The following is a 15266-nucleotide window of genomic DNA, read 5'->3' as shown; positions in this document are numbered from 1 at the left end:
GGTTAAGCCCTTCCCTGTCACGCCTAGCCCGGAGGCCCTCTAATTGTCGATTGCATACCTCAATGCGTCTCTGAAATTCTTTGTTGTAGTTTCTGCCCCATTTCCATAACTCATGACTACATACTTCAATTCTATCAAGGACATCCAATCCCATTGTATTGTCCCAGCTATTAGCAATTATTTCTCTACATTTGTCTTCTCTCAGCCATACATTATCGAAGCAGAACCTCCTCCTTTTGAATTGTTCAGTGACTACCACGGGGACCAACAAAAGAGGTAAATGATCACTATAGGGAGTTATAATTGAGCATGCCTTAGCTCCCTCAAATAAGTTGAGCCATGAGTCGGTGATAAGGATTCTGTCTAGTTTTTCTTCGACCATATATCTAGTGCCCCGTGACCGTTCCCAAGTAAACTGATGGCCAGTAAATGGTAAGTCCTGGAGTCCGCAATCGTCTACTGCATTCTTGAAACCATTAATCAACCATGGTGGGTGTGGAACTCTTCCTCTCTTTTCTGAGTGATGTAGTAAATCATTAAAATCGCCCATGATGACCCATGGTAATGTGCTCAAACCAGCTAGATTCCTTAACATATTCCAAGCTTCCTTTCTTCTATGGCGCTCCGGGAATCCATAATACCCCGTAAATCTCCATTGTGGGCTGTTTGTATCAAGTTTCACATGGGTATCAACGTGATTATTGGAGTATCCTGTTACTTCTATTTCAATACTGTCCGCCCACATCAAAGCTAACCCTCCTCTATGGCCCTGAGCTTCAACAACAAATAAATTGTGGAAGCCGAGCTGCACACGAATAGCCTCCATTTTAGTTTTATCAACAAACGTTTCCATTAAAAATACAATCCTTGGCCTCTTCACACGGACATTGTCCGCCAACACACGAATTGCCTTCGGGTTGCCAAGCCCCCGGCAATTCCAGCAGAAAATACTCATAATTCTGGGCGGGCTTGCATAGCAAGTCCCGCCGCATCCCCGTTTTTTGACCCCAAGGTTTCCACGTCCATAGCCATAGTATCCATGCCACTGCCACTTCCATATTCGCCCACCCTTTGCCGTTTCTGATCAACCACATCCAGTATACCATCATTGGCATTTTCAACCATCTGGGTTACTATAGTAGTCGTCAATGTGGTCTGCACTTTTTCTTTGCCTTTGTTCTTTTGTGCTTCTTTATTTTCAATATTGTTGCATGAAAAAGGTTGGGTAGGTTGGTTTGAACCAGGTGGTGGATTACCACCGTTGTTGTTTCCCCCCTTACCGCCTGCAGTACTGGCTTCCAAGGCGCTAGTGGTATCTGGCGTGCCCATCTCTACATCCCCTGAAATATGGGTGCCTATATTCTGTTTCCCACTTTCCTTGAAAAAAGTATTGTTTATTGTATTGTGGGAAACATAGTTGCTGGGATTAAGTATGGTATCTCTCCTCGAGTCCCCCACCACCACTTTTTCCGCACTATTGTCCATTGCCGTTTCTTTTCCCGAGGCCCTCCATAATTTCCTGTCGGCATAGGTATCCGGAGCGATCCACTGTTCACCGGACGTAGGGATGTTTCGCCGGGTTCCTGCTCGTAATGATGGACTGAATGGTTTTTCTTTTTGCTGTTCTCCTTCCTCCAGCCACTTCGCACATTGCTTCTCGCCATGCCCTATCATTCCGCATAGGAAGCAGAATGTAGGTAGACGCTCATACTGGAAGAGAATAGTGAACCATTCCCCATCATCCTTCTTCAACCGCATTCCTTTCTTCAACGGTTTTGAGACGTTTAGGGCCACGCGAATTCTGTAGAAAGCTCGTAGCGAACCGTCGAAATTTTTTTCATCCATTTTTATCAGTCCGCCTACAAACTGTCCTATTGCTTGCAGTACTGCCTCCGAACGGCATCCCACCGGAAGGCCGTGGATTTGAATCCAAAAATCAGCATGGCTCAAAGTAACTGCTTCAGGATCTTCATGTGGCTCTAGTTTCTTCAGCAGCAGTAAACTTTGTTCATACATCCATGGGCCATCGTCAATAATACGATCTAATTCCTTCTTGTGAAAGAACCGAAAAAGGTAGAGCCTGGGCTTTAGCTCCATCACATTCATCCCCATTACAGGTTGCCATATTGATGCCATTGTATCCTTGAAGAAGTGGAATCTAATCGGTTTTGCTGTGACAAGTCTGCCAACTGCAAGGTATACGATTTCTGGCTCTGGCTGACGTAGGGAGATTCCATCTAACTGTTGTACAGTCTCCTCCTCACCTAGTTCGGCAAGAGAGAGGTTGGCAAATGCATTTGCTGCTTCCATAGGGACGACGAGGCAAGAAGCAGCAAAGATAATTCGATAAATGCAAAAGATAGGAAACAAAGGAAAAACTCACGAAAAGAGTGAGAGGGAGAGCTCACGAAAGTAGTGAGAGGAAAATTCGTCAATTATCATGAAATGACCACAAATTCTATGTTATATTTTGTCAAAGCATCTATTTTTTTTCCTAAGCTAAAACATATATAAACACTAAACCTTATTATTTACAAATAAGTAATGTTATATAACGTGGTTTAGTATACAAAATAAAATATTAAAACTTTTCGACAAAGATATACAAAATTTGTAATACAACTAAGATATATTTATAAAACCCAATAAAACATAACAAAAAATCATAAACAAATAAAAAAAATATTATATCAATAATACTAATAATACATGAAATATTTATGTGATAAAATATTCAAAGAAATACATGCAGTATAAACAAAAAACGATCACTATTTTAATGGTATTGTTTATTTCAAATTAATATTAACGCCCAAAGAAAGGTAAGGCAATAGTCTTTCAATATGAACCTCTTTATTGACACAAAAACCGTATAAGTGTATTCAATTACTACTTTGTGTTTCAATGTAATTATAACATATTTCTTCATTTTCAAAAAAATAATAATAATACTACAATTAATAATCATCATCATAATTAAAATAATATTTTAAATAATTAAGATATATAATTTTATTCCTAATATATTCAAATTGCTGTGAATAATTAATTAGAAATTAAATTCTATCAAAACTATAATTGAAACAATTACCTAATCTCAAATATTAATAGCCCAAATCTGTGTTCTAAATAATCAGATATCATCTTTCAAAAAAAAAAAAATCAGATCTCATATTTCATATACATACAATAGCGGCCCATTAAGTCAGCCCAAACCCGATCCAATTGGCCCACCATATAAATACCAAAGCATCGCCCAGGATTGACGACCAGACACCATTTCCCATCTCTGCGTCTCTACACTGTCCGAAACCCTACTCCTTTTTCCAAAACTGGAAATCACGCCAAAAACAACTACCAGAAATCACTAACAGTCATCGAATTCACCACAATTCCGGCCAATTTCAATGCATATCCTTCAACTGAGCACCAACGATGGACGACAAATATATCTGGGGACTCGAACGAAAATCGTCACTCAGTTGCTTCCATGGAGTTCGAAGATATTCATTCGTTTTTAAGGTAATGTCATTCCTAATTTCTTTGTGAATTTAATTTCTGTTCAATTTGTAATTATTAAACCCTAATATTACAGACATCTACCCGTGCGAATGATAGGTACTCACTAAAGTTCAATTCGAAAATCAGACACAAAAAGGCCGAGATTAATATTTTAGGAAGTGAAATAATCAAAACAAAAACCGCATGCAAAAGGATATGAATCTACAAAAAGCTAAGTCACAATGACCTCTACCTTTTTTATTTCTGCGTTAAAGGAAGAAATTGAAAATAATCTGGTCATTTAAAGTCCTTATACTTATTTGTAAATATTTCCTTTCATTTAGGCCAAGCCCTAACTATTTACTTCACAGGTAAAATTTAAAATTTAATCTGGGCAATATTACAAACCCTACAGTTGAGGTAGAACGTACACAAAGACTTACCTAATTGTTGGCAATTACAGTGTAACGAAGATAAGTATTTTCAACTGAAATAAGATTTCCTGAACTATTTGTGTATGTTGTATTTTCAAATTCTTGGTCTTAGTATTGAACTATGAATTTAGTCATTTGTTGAAATCAATTGCATGAGTAATATGAAAAGGAAGAGTACTAATTTATTGATATAATTGTTTAAGCTATAGGCAGTTTATGAGACAAATTTAAACTAAATCATACAGAGTAAGTAAAGCCTTTCCATTTTAATCAATTATCAAATGTAAAGAGGTCAATTGCAATAGTAGTTAATAAATTGATATCTATTCTTTAATTATATCTACAAAGAATTAGATCTCAATTTACCTGTATTTGATTTGTCCAGTTTTCTCTTGCAACCAATAGTTCTTGACTTCTCTATCTACAATTTATATATACACAAACAACTATACTTATATATATATATATATATATATATACACTTTCTCACATATTTGTCTTTATATATATGAGTGTACATAGCTTAAAAGTCACCTCTGAAAAGAGAATATTGACTTGGAGAAAATTATTGTGAGTTGGTACACAGAACAATTACCTATAATCCGGATTACAATTTTTTTTTGTTAAAAAGAGACTGCATATTAAATTCTTACAAATAGGGCAAATTATAGTTCTGTGTCTATTAGAAACTAACTTGAGTGTCAATTTTTTCTCTGCCAATGTATGATAATAACGAACATCAATTGTATTAGTTGTTATCACAGGCAATGGATGTACACATTTAGTGAATAGTACTTATGTTTTCTTACTCCAAAAAGGATGAAATTAATCCAAGTAAATAATGACTACATATTTTGGTTTGAATATTGTCCTCAGATAAAATTGATGATAAGCATTTGCCAACAGTTTTTTATTTTTCCTGTCAAAAACCAGAAGACTTTAGCCATTAGAAGATCATTACAAAGGCAATAAGAGAGCTAACTGAATTTGGTGAACAATACCAAAACAAAGACTCAAAAAAAAAAAGAAAAGGCACAAAGGTATACCTAATCCAATCTTTATAAATACTTCCGCCATTACATATTTGATATTCCATAAAGTATGCATACATAAGTGTTTTACAAAATAGGCTACATATAGGTACAGTTTAACTGCATTACATAAGATATACGCCTAAGATTACAAAATAGCTTACTTGGATAGCAGTAAGTACACAAACTTAGACACATTCTAGCATGTAGGTGTATATATATATATATGGCTTAACATATACAGTAATATTTCGTAAAAATTTCTTTTTAAAACATGTAGGATAAAGATTATCGTTTACATTTAATTTAGTTTTTTATAAATAATTACTTTATAATAATGTATGTTTAAATTAATTTGAGAACCGTCATTAAAAGTTTAAATTTAATTGTAAAATTTAATTATTTGTATTACGATTCAATATTTTAATCTTAATCAAATGTATTATTCATTGTACATTTTAAAATTATCATAATATACTTATTAAAACTTTTAAAGATAGAGATAACTTATAATGGAATATAATTTGAAAATCTTTGAAATTAATAATCGGGTTAAAATGTTGAATCAAATCATCAATATCAATTTAAAATTATATATATACACACACACATACCCAACCTATTTCCCATATGAATCCTAAAACGTTTTGATTTGTGGTGACTCACTAAAATTGTAATTAAACTACTCATATAAAAAAAATTACTGTGTATTCAACTTTTAATATAGTTTATTATTATAGTAATTACCCACATTAAATATCAATTTATATTTTAATTATAAATATTTATTTTCATAATTTTATCGTATCAAATCAACATCATTATTATTATTAAATAACAAAATTTTATAAATGAATAAAACTCATATTTCTTTATTACATATGACATATGAAATTTAATAACATTAATAATTTTTAATAACATTGGATAATTTTAATATTTCAAATAACAAAGCTTTATAAAATACTTAATATTTATTTAATTTATATTACAAATATAGATCTAAACGACCAACGTTGTCTACAAGTTTTTAAATTTTAATAATTTGTAACTAAAATTTGTACATTTTAGCATTAATGTTCAGGCTTTTTGTAGTGTTTATATTGAATATATTTTAATGTATTTGTAATACATGAATTGAATTTATGTTTATATGAAATTGTAAATTTTGTACTGAATAGTAATATTAGATAATTGTTTACTATTTATTCAATGCATCGTACGAGTAAATACATACTAAGGTTAATTGTACATTGTTGCTTCTAGGTTTAGCAGTCCAATTGAATTCAAAATATTAATATATATGTAGTGACTCAAATAAATTTATTACTTTTTATTAATTAATAATAAGTTTTGGTTTTTAATTTAAATTGTAAATTCAAGTATCTGTTTCTTAAATTTATCATAAAGAACTTAAAGTAATTATAATATTAATTATCTCACTATAACACAACAATAATATTTCTAATATTAGGGTGTGTTTGGAAACCTGGAAAATGATTTCTGGAAATCATTTTCCGGATTTGTGGTGTTTGGGAAGGGCAAGGAAAACAAGGTCAAAGGAAAATAGTAAATTAGTCAATGGAAAATGAGTCTAATTTGGAGGAAAATGACTTCCCCTTTTTTTTGGGGGAAGTCATTTTCCAGATTTCTCACGCCCTTTGCGGCTTCGCCTTTCACCTCTCACGCCTCTGCTTCGCTTCTCACCTCTCACGCCTCTGCTGCGCTTCTCACTGCTCGCCATTGCATCTCACACCTCCTCTTCATCTGCTCTCTCCATTTGGCTTCCAGTGGCTCTTCTTCTTCCCATCATCAAGGTATTTTTCTTTCTCTTCCCATCATCAACGACTCTCTCCATTTGCATCTCACTATCCTCTTCAGATCTGAAATTTTTTGCCTATTTTTGACCAAAAAACGGACTAATTTAGCAACCAATCCGTCGGACTAGCTTGCAAAACCAGTCCCGACGGACTGGCTTGCGAAACCAGTCCTTTATTTTATTTGGAGGCTTTAATATCTTTTGTTAAATATTTATACAAAAATTTTATATTATTAAATATTAAATTATATCATTTAAATTTTTTTTATCAAGATAATTAAAATAAGACTAATATTGATATATATTAATTAAAAATTAAAATATCTAAATTATAATTTTAACAAAATAAAATTGTACTAAACTATTATTATTTATATCACAAAGACACGAATTATATTTTATACTAAACTAATAAAAAATCAAAAAATCAAACTAATAAACTTTTAAATTTTGAAAAACAAAATTATTTTATTGTAAAATAATTTTGTAATGAATTGGAGATAAATAAAATTTGATTTGAAAATATTCTTTTTGTCTATGTAAATTTTTGGTGTTTTGGGTTGGAGATGTTTTGAAAGAGCAACCAACCACGCCGGTCGCTTAAACCAACTCCTCTTTCTCCTGCAGCCAAAGGTGCGGCGAAATCTAGCACCGATCTCTGCGACGTCTTCTCTTTCAGCAGTCCGGGCCTTGAGAGAATCAACAGCCGGCTAGCCATCATCGGGCTCGCCGCGGCGATGTGAATGGAACTGGCCAACAGCGGTGATCTCTTTCTCCTTTCCTTAGTTTTATTCCCTATTTTTGCTCAATTTTTTTTCCCTCTCTGCGTATGACGTTTTTGATCTGGATAAATATCTGTGCCAGTTGTAGCAAAATTATATGATGAACAACACTAAAACTTGAAAATGGCTTAAAGACTCATTGGGCAATGACTTTCTAGAAACAGTACTTAACTTTACTTAAGTAACTTAATAAAAAACAAAGAAATTGAAAGCATTAAACTATCTACATTTGAGAATATGCTCAAGAACATGGTAAACTAAGCTATAATTTACTTGGATAATTACTTAATTTTCTTTTTGCTGGGGTGAGTGGAAGCTGGGTGTAACTGTAAAAGCTAAGATGGACAGCTATTGTGACTGAATCTTGATTACTTGTGGATCCAGAATTTATTGCTCTTGAAATAGATTCATAGTTGATTTCAGCCATTACTTTTATTAGATTAATAGCTGGTTAATTTTTTCTTTCCAAACAGATATGAGCACATTATCATTGAGAATGTAAAAATAAGCATGTACTATCTCAATATTGAATCTATCCATCCATCTAATGTGAAATTGGATTTACATATTTATTTTATCAGAAGTGTACTTACAAACTTGCGTTTCACTTTTATTGTTATTATGATCATACTCTACTCTTGATTAACAATAAGAGTTGGCCAACAACCTAACCCAATTTGGGGCTTTTGACTGAAATAGGACAAAATTCAAGCGAATGGGCAAAAATAGGATCACTTTAAAACTTGGGCAACCCTAGGAAAAACTCGTTTGGAACTTAAATTTTTTTTTTTTAAAGGTAAATCCCAAATGAGTTTGTCACTATTTCACCAAAAAAATAATTTCGAGAAGGTGACAAACTCGTTTGCGACTTTTTTTTTTTTTTTAAAAAAAAAAACCAGAAACTCAAGTCCCAAATGAGTTTTTTTAGAGTTGTTCAAGTTTTAAAATAATCATATTTTTGTCCACTCACTTCAAATTTATCCCGTTTCAGTAAAAAAATTCGGGTATCCAAATCCATATATATATATGAAATTGTGTAATTGTGAATTTTAAATTTGTTAAATTTATATCGTCTGTGAATTGTGATTGATAATTTGATATCAAATTGTGAAATTATTAATATATGAATTTCTAAATTTGTTAAATTTATACTGTGTCCAGTTGGTCATATAATTTATACTTTTAACGTTTTATTTGTCTATAAAATTTTATAGTTGAACCCTTTTATTTCTATTTGTCTTGAACATTTTTTAATTGCTCAAACTTACTGCGTGCATGCATTGCTTCAGCAGTGCCTCTTATGCCGCACTACTCTCCGTCCAAACCTCAATTATAGCTACAGGTTGAGAGTCTCCGTTGGAGAAAATTAAGCCACCCTTTGAAGATTCCATAGTCGGAATCAGTAGTCACTCCGTTCGCAAGCTGACGCTTGGCGATTAGGTGTTTGACAAAATGTCGGAACAACCCAGAGATGAAGTGTAAATTTTTTATGCAAAGGGTACGCAGCCTCTGATTTCTGCCTAGTATTCTTCAGAAGCGACAGCTAGGAAATAAAAATGGAATTATCCTCTTTGTCGAAGTTTGGTTCACAAGCTCAAGGATGGATGCTTATCATTTTTGGGTCCATTTCATTTTTGCTATTTGTATATGCTGCTGCTTTTTCCAAGTTTCTTCCAGGTTCTGGTAATCCTATAATAGCAGCCATTCAAAATGACAGGTAAATTTTCCTCATTTGATGTGAGATTGTTTTCATTGCTATGTTAATGAAATTATGATTGCCCTGCTTATACCAGTTCACTACCTATGGATTATAGTCTATATGTATAGACTATAGTACCATGTCACTGCAATTTTAAGTCCGAGTCATCAATTTTGGTGACATTGAAATGAAAAGTTTCTATAACTCTTTTTGTCATGAAAGGCCCAGCTGGTGCATAAATGCCACTCGTAACATCCTGCATGACTAAAGACACTAACATAAGATGTGAAGTTAGTACGGTTTAGGAAATTTCAGTTTGAAAAATGAGTTATATTGAATAGTAATGATATGAATAGATCCTCAAAATGTACTCCGTAATAAACAGAGCTAGAAAAACTTTATTGAAGATTTGAAGTTGATCATTATACAACTTCAAACAAGTGTCTTTCTATGGTTATATAGTAAATCCTAAGCTGAGTCTAACCTTGGGTTCCTTTTATTTCAGATACTACTGCTTTTTGGTTCCTTTAACACTTCCTCTCCTTCTTGTTGCTGTATATTTTCATTGGCTCAGCATGAATCTCTTTAAGCACGCCTAATGTGTGAGCAAGTTACCAACCAAATGAGCCATCTGCCTACTGTAAGGGTGATTATGTAAACCATTTTAGCTGGTTGAGGATAATCGCAGTCATAGTTACTTATGCAAGTGACCATCTCATCTCGACTCACGAAACCTACCACAAGCTGGAATTTCATGAACTTCTGCAGCATGGCAAAAGGTACCTAAACCACCGGGAAGCAGAAAGACTGGTAAATAGTCGTTACATGTGCACTTGCATGTGAAAAAGAAAACGGCATAAGGAAGTATATGTTCTGAAGCACTGCAGCCACTCCAATGGTTCCTTTTTATAGAATCTGAATCCACCAACAGGTAAAGGAATATGAAGAATCTTGATAAGGTTTAGAAATGGTCCTTCTTCCCCTGTTTTTAGCGCCCTGCCTTCCTTAACATGGTGTGAACTCTTCAACAACCATCATAAAACAGTATTTTCTTGCTAAGGTGATATCATAAGCATGCTTAACTACTAAGATGGTAATTTGTTGGCTAGTTAGTAGTTTCTAGCTGCTTTACAAAAGTAAACAATGTTATGGCAGCAGTAGTTAGTTGGTCACCTTTTGTAGCCGTTGTATCATTGTCCCTCTGACTTTATATCTTTTTTTAGACTCTTTGAGGAGTGTTAGTATTGTTCTTCTGACTTTATATCTATTCTGTTGTCCATTAAATCACATCTTAATGATTCCTTTTGCATTAAGGATTTGGGCCCTTTAAAATATCTTTTGGGTTTAGAGGTTTCAGTCCTTGGTGGAAAGCATGCTTTCTATATCATGTTTCTATATATATACATTTTCTTTTGTATGTGTAATTGTGTGTGTATGGGTAGTTTTGCTATGTAATAAATTTAGCTATCTTGATAAGGAAGGAATAGCTAATATCATGTGCATCGAATCTTGGCCGCATCAAATTGTTTCCTCACTTTTCTTCTTTCTTTGTCGGTCTTCTCCCGCCTCTTTTTCTTCTTCCCATCTCACTAGTAGTAGTAGTATTATTATTCTGGTATGGCTATTTTTGATCATATATCAACAAAAATGTCCTTAAATGCAAGGGTATTTTGGTCTTTAATTATGAATTTTTTTTTAAAAATAAATATAAGAAATATGGTGGGTCAACTTACTTTGTATAAAAAAAGATCGAAATGTCAAATGACACTAGTAGTTGTACCCGTGCGATGCACGGACATATAATGTAAGCTAAAGATTAAAAATAGTGTAAAAAAAAGAGAATATAATAGTATATGAAATAATTAATGGCGTTGCTCACCCCTGTCACCTCTCACTCTCTCGATCTCTCTGCTTGCACCCATAAATTCTTGCACGCCTATTATATTCTCTTTTTTTACACTATGACTTCATATAAGTAACTATGACTGCGATTATCCTCAACCAGCTAAAATGGTTTACATAATCACCCTTACAGTAGGCAGATGGCTCATTTGGTTGGTAACTTGCTCACACATTAGGCGTGCTTAAAGAGATTCATGCTGAGCCAATGAAAATATACAGCAACAAGAAGGAGAGGAAGTGTTAAAGGAACCAAAAAGCAGTAGTATCTGAAATAAAAGGAACCCAAGGTTAGACTCAGCTTAGGATTTACTATATAACCATAGAAAGACACTTGTTTGAAGTTGTATAATGATCAACTTCAAATCTTCAATAAAGTTTTTCTAGCTCTGTTTATTACGGAGTACATTTTGAGGATCTATTCATATCATTACTATTCAATATAACTCATTTTTCAAACTGAAATTTCCTAAACCGTACTAACTTCACATCTTATGTTAGTGTCTTTAGTCATGCAGGATGTTACGAGTGGCATTTATGCACCAGCTGGGCCTTTCATGACAAAAAGAGTTATAGAAACTTTTCATTTCAATGTCACCAAAATTGATGACTCGGACTTAAAATTGCAGTGACATGGTACTATAGTCTATACATATAGACTATAATCCATAGGTAGTGAACTGGTATAAGCAGGGCAATCATAATTTCATTAACATAGCAATGAAAACAATCTCACATCAAATGAGGAAAATTTACCTGTCATTTTGAATGGCTGCTATTATAGGATTACCAGAACCTGGAAGAAACTTGGAAAAAGCAGCAGCATATACAAATAGCAAAAATGAAATGGACCCAAAAATGATAAGCATCCATCCTTGAGCTTGTGAACCAAACTTCGACAAAGAGGATAATTCCATTTTTATTTCCTAGCTGTCGCTTCTGAAGAATACTAGGCAGAAATCAGAGGCTGCGTACCCTTTGCATAAAAAATTTACACTTCATCTCTGGGTTGTTCCGACATTTTGTCAAACACCTAATCGCCAAGCGTCAGCTTGCGAACGGAGTGACTACTGATTCCGACTATGGAATCTTCAAAGGGTGGCTTAATTTTCTCCAACGGAGACTCTCAACCTGTAGCTATAATTGAGGTTTGGACGGAGAGTAGTGCGGCATAAGAGGCACTGCTGAAGCAATGCATGCACGCAGTAAGTTTGAGCAATTAAAAAATGTTCAAGACAAATAGAAATAAAAGGGTTCAACTATAAAATTTTATAGACAAATAAAACGTTAAAAGTATAAATTATATGACCAACTGGACACAGTATAAATTTAACAAATTTAGAAATTCATATATTAATAATTTCACAATTTGATATCAAATTATCAATCACAATTCACAGACGATATAAATTTAACAAATTTAAAATTCACAATTACACAATTTCATATATATATATGGATTTGGATACCCGAATTTTTTTACTGAAACGGGATAAATTTGAAGTGAGTGGACAAAAATATGATTATTTTAAAACTTGAACAACTCTAAAAAAACTCATTTGGGACTTGAGTTTCTGGTTTTTTTTTTTAAAAAAAAAAAAAAAGTCGCAAACGAGTTTGTCACCTTCTCGAAATTATTTTTTTGGTGAAATAGTGACAAACTCATTTGGGATTTACCTTTAAAAAAAAAAAATTTAAGTTCCAAACGAGTTTTTCCTAGGGTTGCCCAAGTTTTAAAGTGATCCTATTTTTGCCCATTCGCTTGAATTTTGTCCTATTTCAGTCAAAAGCCCCAAATTGGGTTAGGTTGTTGGCCAACTCTTATTGTTAATCAAGAGTAGAGTATGATCATAATAACAATAAAAGTGAAACGCAAGTTTGTAAGTACACTTCTGATAAAATAAATATGTAAATCCAATTTCACATTAGATGGATGGATAGATTCAATATTGAGATAGTACATGCTTATTTTTACATTCTCAATGATAATGTGCTCATATCTGTTTGGAAAGAAAAAATTAACCAGCTATTAATCTAATAAAAGTAATGGCTGAAACCAACTATGAATCTATTTCAAGAGCAATAAATTCTGGATCCACAAGTAATCAAGATTCAGTCACAATAGCTGTCCATCTTAGCTTTTGCAGTTACACCCAGCTTCCACTCACCCCAGCAAAAAGAAAATTAAGTAATTATCCAAGTAAATTATAGCTTAGTTTACCATGTTCTTGAGCATATTCTCAAATGTAGATAGTTTAATGCTTTCAATTTCTTTGTTTTTTATTAAGTTACTTAAGTAAAGTTAAGTACTGTTTCTAGAAAGCCATTGCCCAATGAGTCTTTAAGCCATTTTCAAGTTTTAGTGTTGTTCATCATATAATTTTGCTACAACTGGCACAGATATTTATCCAGATCAAAAACGTCATACGCAGAGAGGGAAAAAAAATTAAGCAAAAATAGGGAATAAAACTAAGGAAAGGAGAAAGAGATCACCGCTGTTGGCCAGTTCCATTCACATCGCCGCGGCGAGCCCGATGATGGCTAGCCGGCTGTTGATTCTCTCAAGGCCCGGACTGCTGAAAGAGAAGACGTCGCAGAGATCGGTGCTAGATTTCGCCGCACCTTTGGCTGCAGGAGAAAGAGGAGTTGGTTTAAGCGACCGGCGTGGTTGGTTGCTCTTTCAAAACATCTCCAACCCAAAACACCAAAAATTTACATAGACAAAAAGAATATTTTCAAATCAAATTTTATTTATCTCCAATTCATTACAAAATTATTTTACAATAAAATAATTTTGTTTTTCAAAATTTAAAAATTTATTAGTTCGATTTTTTGATTTTTTATTAGTTTAGTATAAAATATAATTCGTGTCTTTGTGATATAAATAATAATAGTTTAGTACAATTTTATTTTGTTAAAATTATAATTTAGATATTTTAATTTTTAATTAATATATATCAATATTAGTCTTATTTTAATTATCTTGATAAAAAAAATTTAAATGATATAATTTAATATTTAATAATATAAAATTTTTGTATAAATATTTAACAAAAGATATTAAAGCCTCCAAATAAAATAAAGGATATAAAAGAAATTAACAAAAAAAAAACAGTGGCAAAATATGGATAAAAATATCTTCTTTTTTTTTTTTCGTGGATTAACGGTGTTGCGCCATATTTGGCACAGCATTGTTCAGCTCTTCCCTCTCAAACAAACAAAAAATACTCTTAGCAAAAAAATATTTTACTTAAACAAGAAAAATATTTTCCATCCAATCAAACACAAAAAAATATTCTTCCCTCTCAAACAAAAAAAAAATAAATCATTCCTAGTCTCACACACAAGGAATTGTCCCCTTCTCAGCTCACAAAAAACCTTAGCTTTGTCATCTTCCCTCTCAAACAAAAACACTTAGCTTCGTCGTCTTCCCTCGCAAACTCCATCGTCTCAGCCCTTCCCTTGCTATCTCAGCCCTACGATCTCCCTTCATTTCAGGCTCTCAGCCTTCCCTCCGGTTAGTCGAGACATCTCTGCCGCCATCGAGACGTCTCAGCCTTCCTCTCGCTGTCACTCCTCCACTAAAGTTGTCTTTTCCCTACTAAATAATTGAATTTATATTTCCACTAATTTCTTTATATTCATAATTTCTTACCATTCAAAACAATTGAATCCATATTCTCACTAATTTCCTTTCCACCAACTAAAAAATGAATTCATTTTCCATATAATTTCAATCCATTCATCTTCAAGTGTTATATTTTCATCTTGACATGCTCATAAGTTTTTGCCCCAAATTAAAAAATAAAATAAAATAAAAACAAAGGAGTTAATAACTCCCATGGTCCCCCGAGTATTAGCGATATATCAATGGCGGTCCCTCGTCTTTTAAACGACCAGTTAGAGCCGTCAAAACGGGCTTAGCCCGTCGGGCCGGCCTGCCCCGCCCCCTACTAAGGTAGGGGGCGGATTTCGGAAATTGAAGCCCGCCAAAGGGCGGGCTTTTTTGGCCCGCCCCGTTAGACCCGCGGGCTTGACGGGGCGGGCCGCGGGCTTAGCCCGTTTTTTTTTTTTTTTTTTTTTTTTTTTTTTTTTTTTTTT

General features: G+C 33.4%; 1 protein-coding gene and 2 long non-coding RNA genes across 4 annotated transcripts; 1 reads left to right on the top strand and 2 right to left on the bottom strand.

The window, feature by feature from the left end:
* Positions 1 to 951: 951 nt before the first annotated feature.
* LOC115999277 lies at positions 952 to 2310 on the bottom strand. Its single transcript, XM_031239132.1, has one exon. It carries the CDS (start codon positions 2308 to 2310, stop codon positions 952 to 954), a length of 1359 nt encoding a protein of 452 aa, XP_031094992.1.
* A 974-nt stretch (positions 2311 to 3284) lies between these two features.
* Positions 3285 to 10579, top strand: LOC115998950. Of its 2 annotated transcripts, none has more exons than XR_004093964.1 (6): positions 3285 to 3522; positions 3619 to 4975; positions 6441 to 6783; positions 7413 to 7547; positions 8860 to 9284; positions 9772 to 10579. It is a non-coding gene; the product is annotated as an uncharacterized LOC115998950 (long non-coding RNA). The 2 variants fall into 2 exon arrangements; XR_004093965.1 differs by having other exon boundaries at positions 8857 to 9284.
* A 664-nt stretch (positions 10580 to 11243) lies between these two features.
* On the bottom strand, positions 11244 to 13821 carry LOC115998951. Its single transcript, XR_004093966.1, has 3 exons — positions 13659 to 13821; positions 11922 to 12346; positions 11244 to 11434 (listed from the first exon to the last, which is right to left on the bottom strand). It is a non-coding gene; the product is annotated as an uncharacterized LOC115998951 (long non-coding RNA).
* Positions 13822 to 15266: the final 1445 nt, after the last annotated feature.

Source organism: Ipomoea triloba, chromosome 12 (assembly GCF_003576645.1).
Source record: "Ipomoea triloba cultivar NCNSP0323 chromosome 12, ASM357664v1".
NCBI classification, from domain to species: Eukaryota; Viridiplantae; Streptophyta; class Magnoliopsida; order Solanales; family Convolvulaceae; genus Ipomoea; species Ipomoea triloba.
Note: the sequence above shows the minus strand (reverse complement) of the source record. Positions and strands in the feature narration are given on the sequence as shown.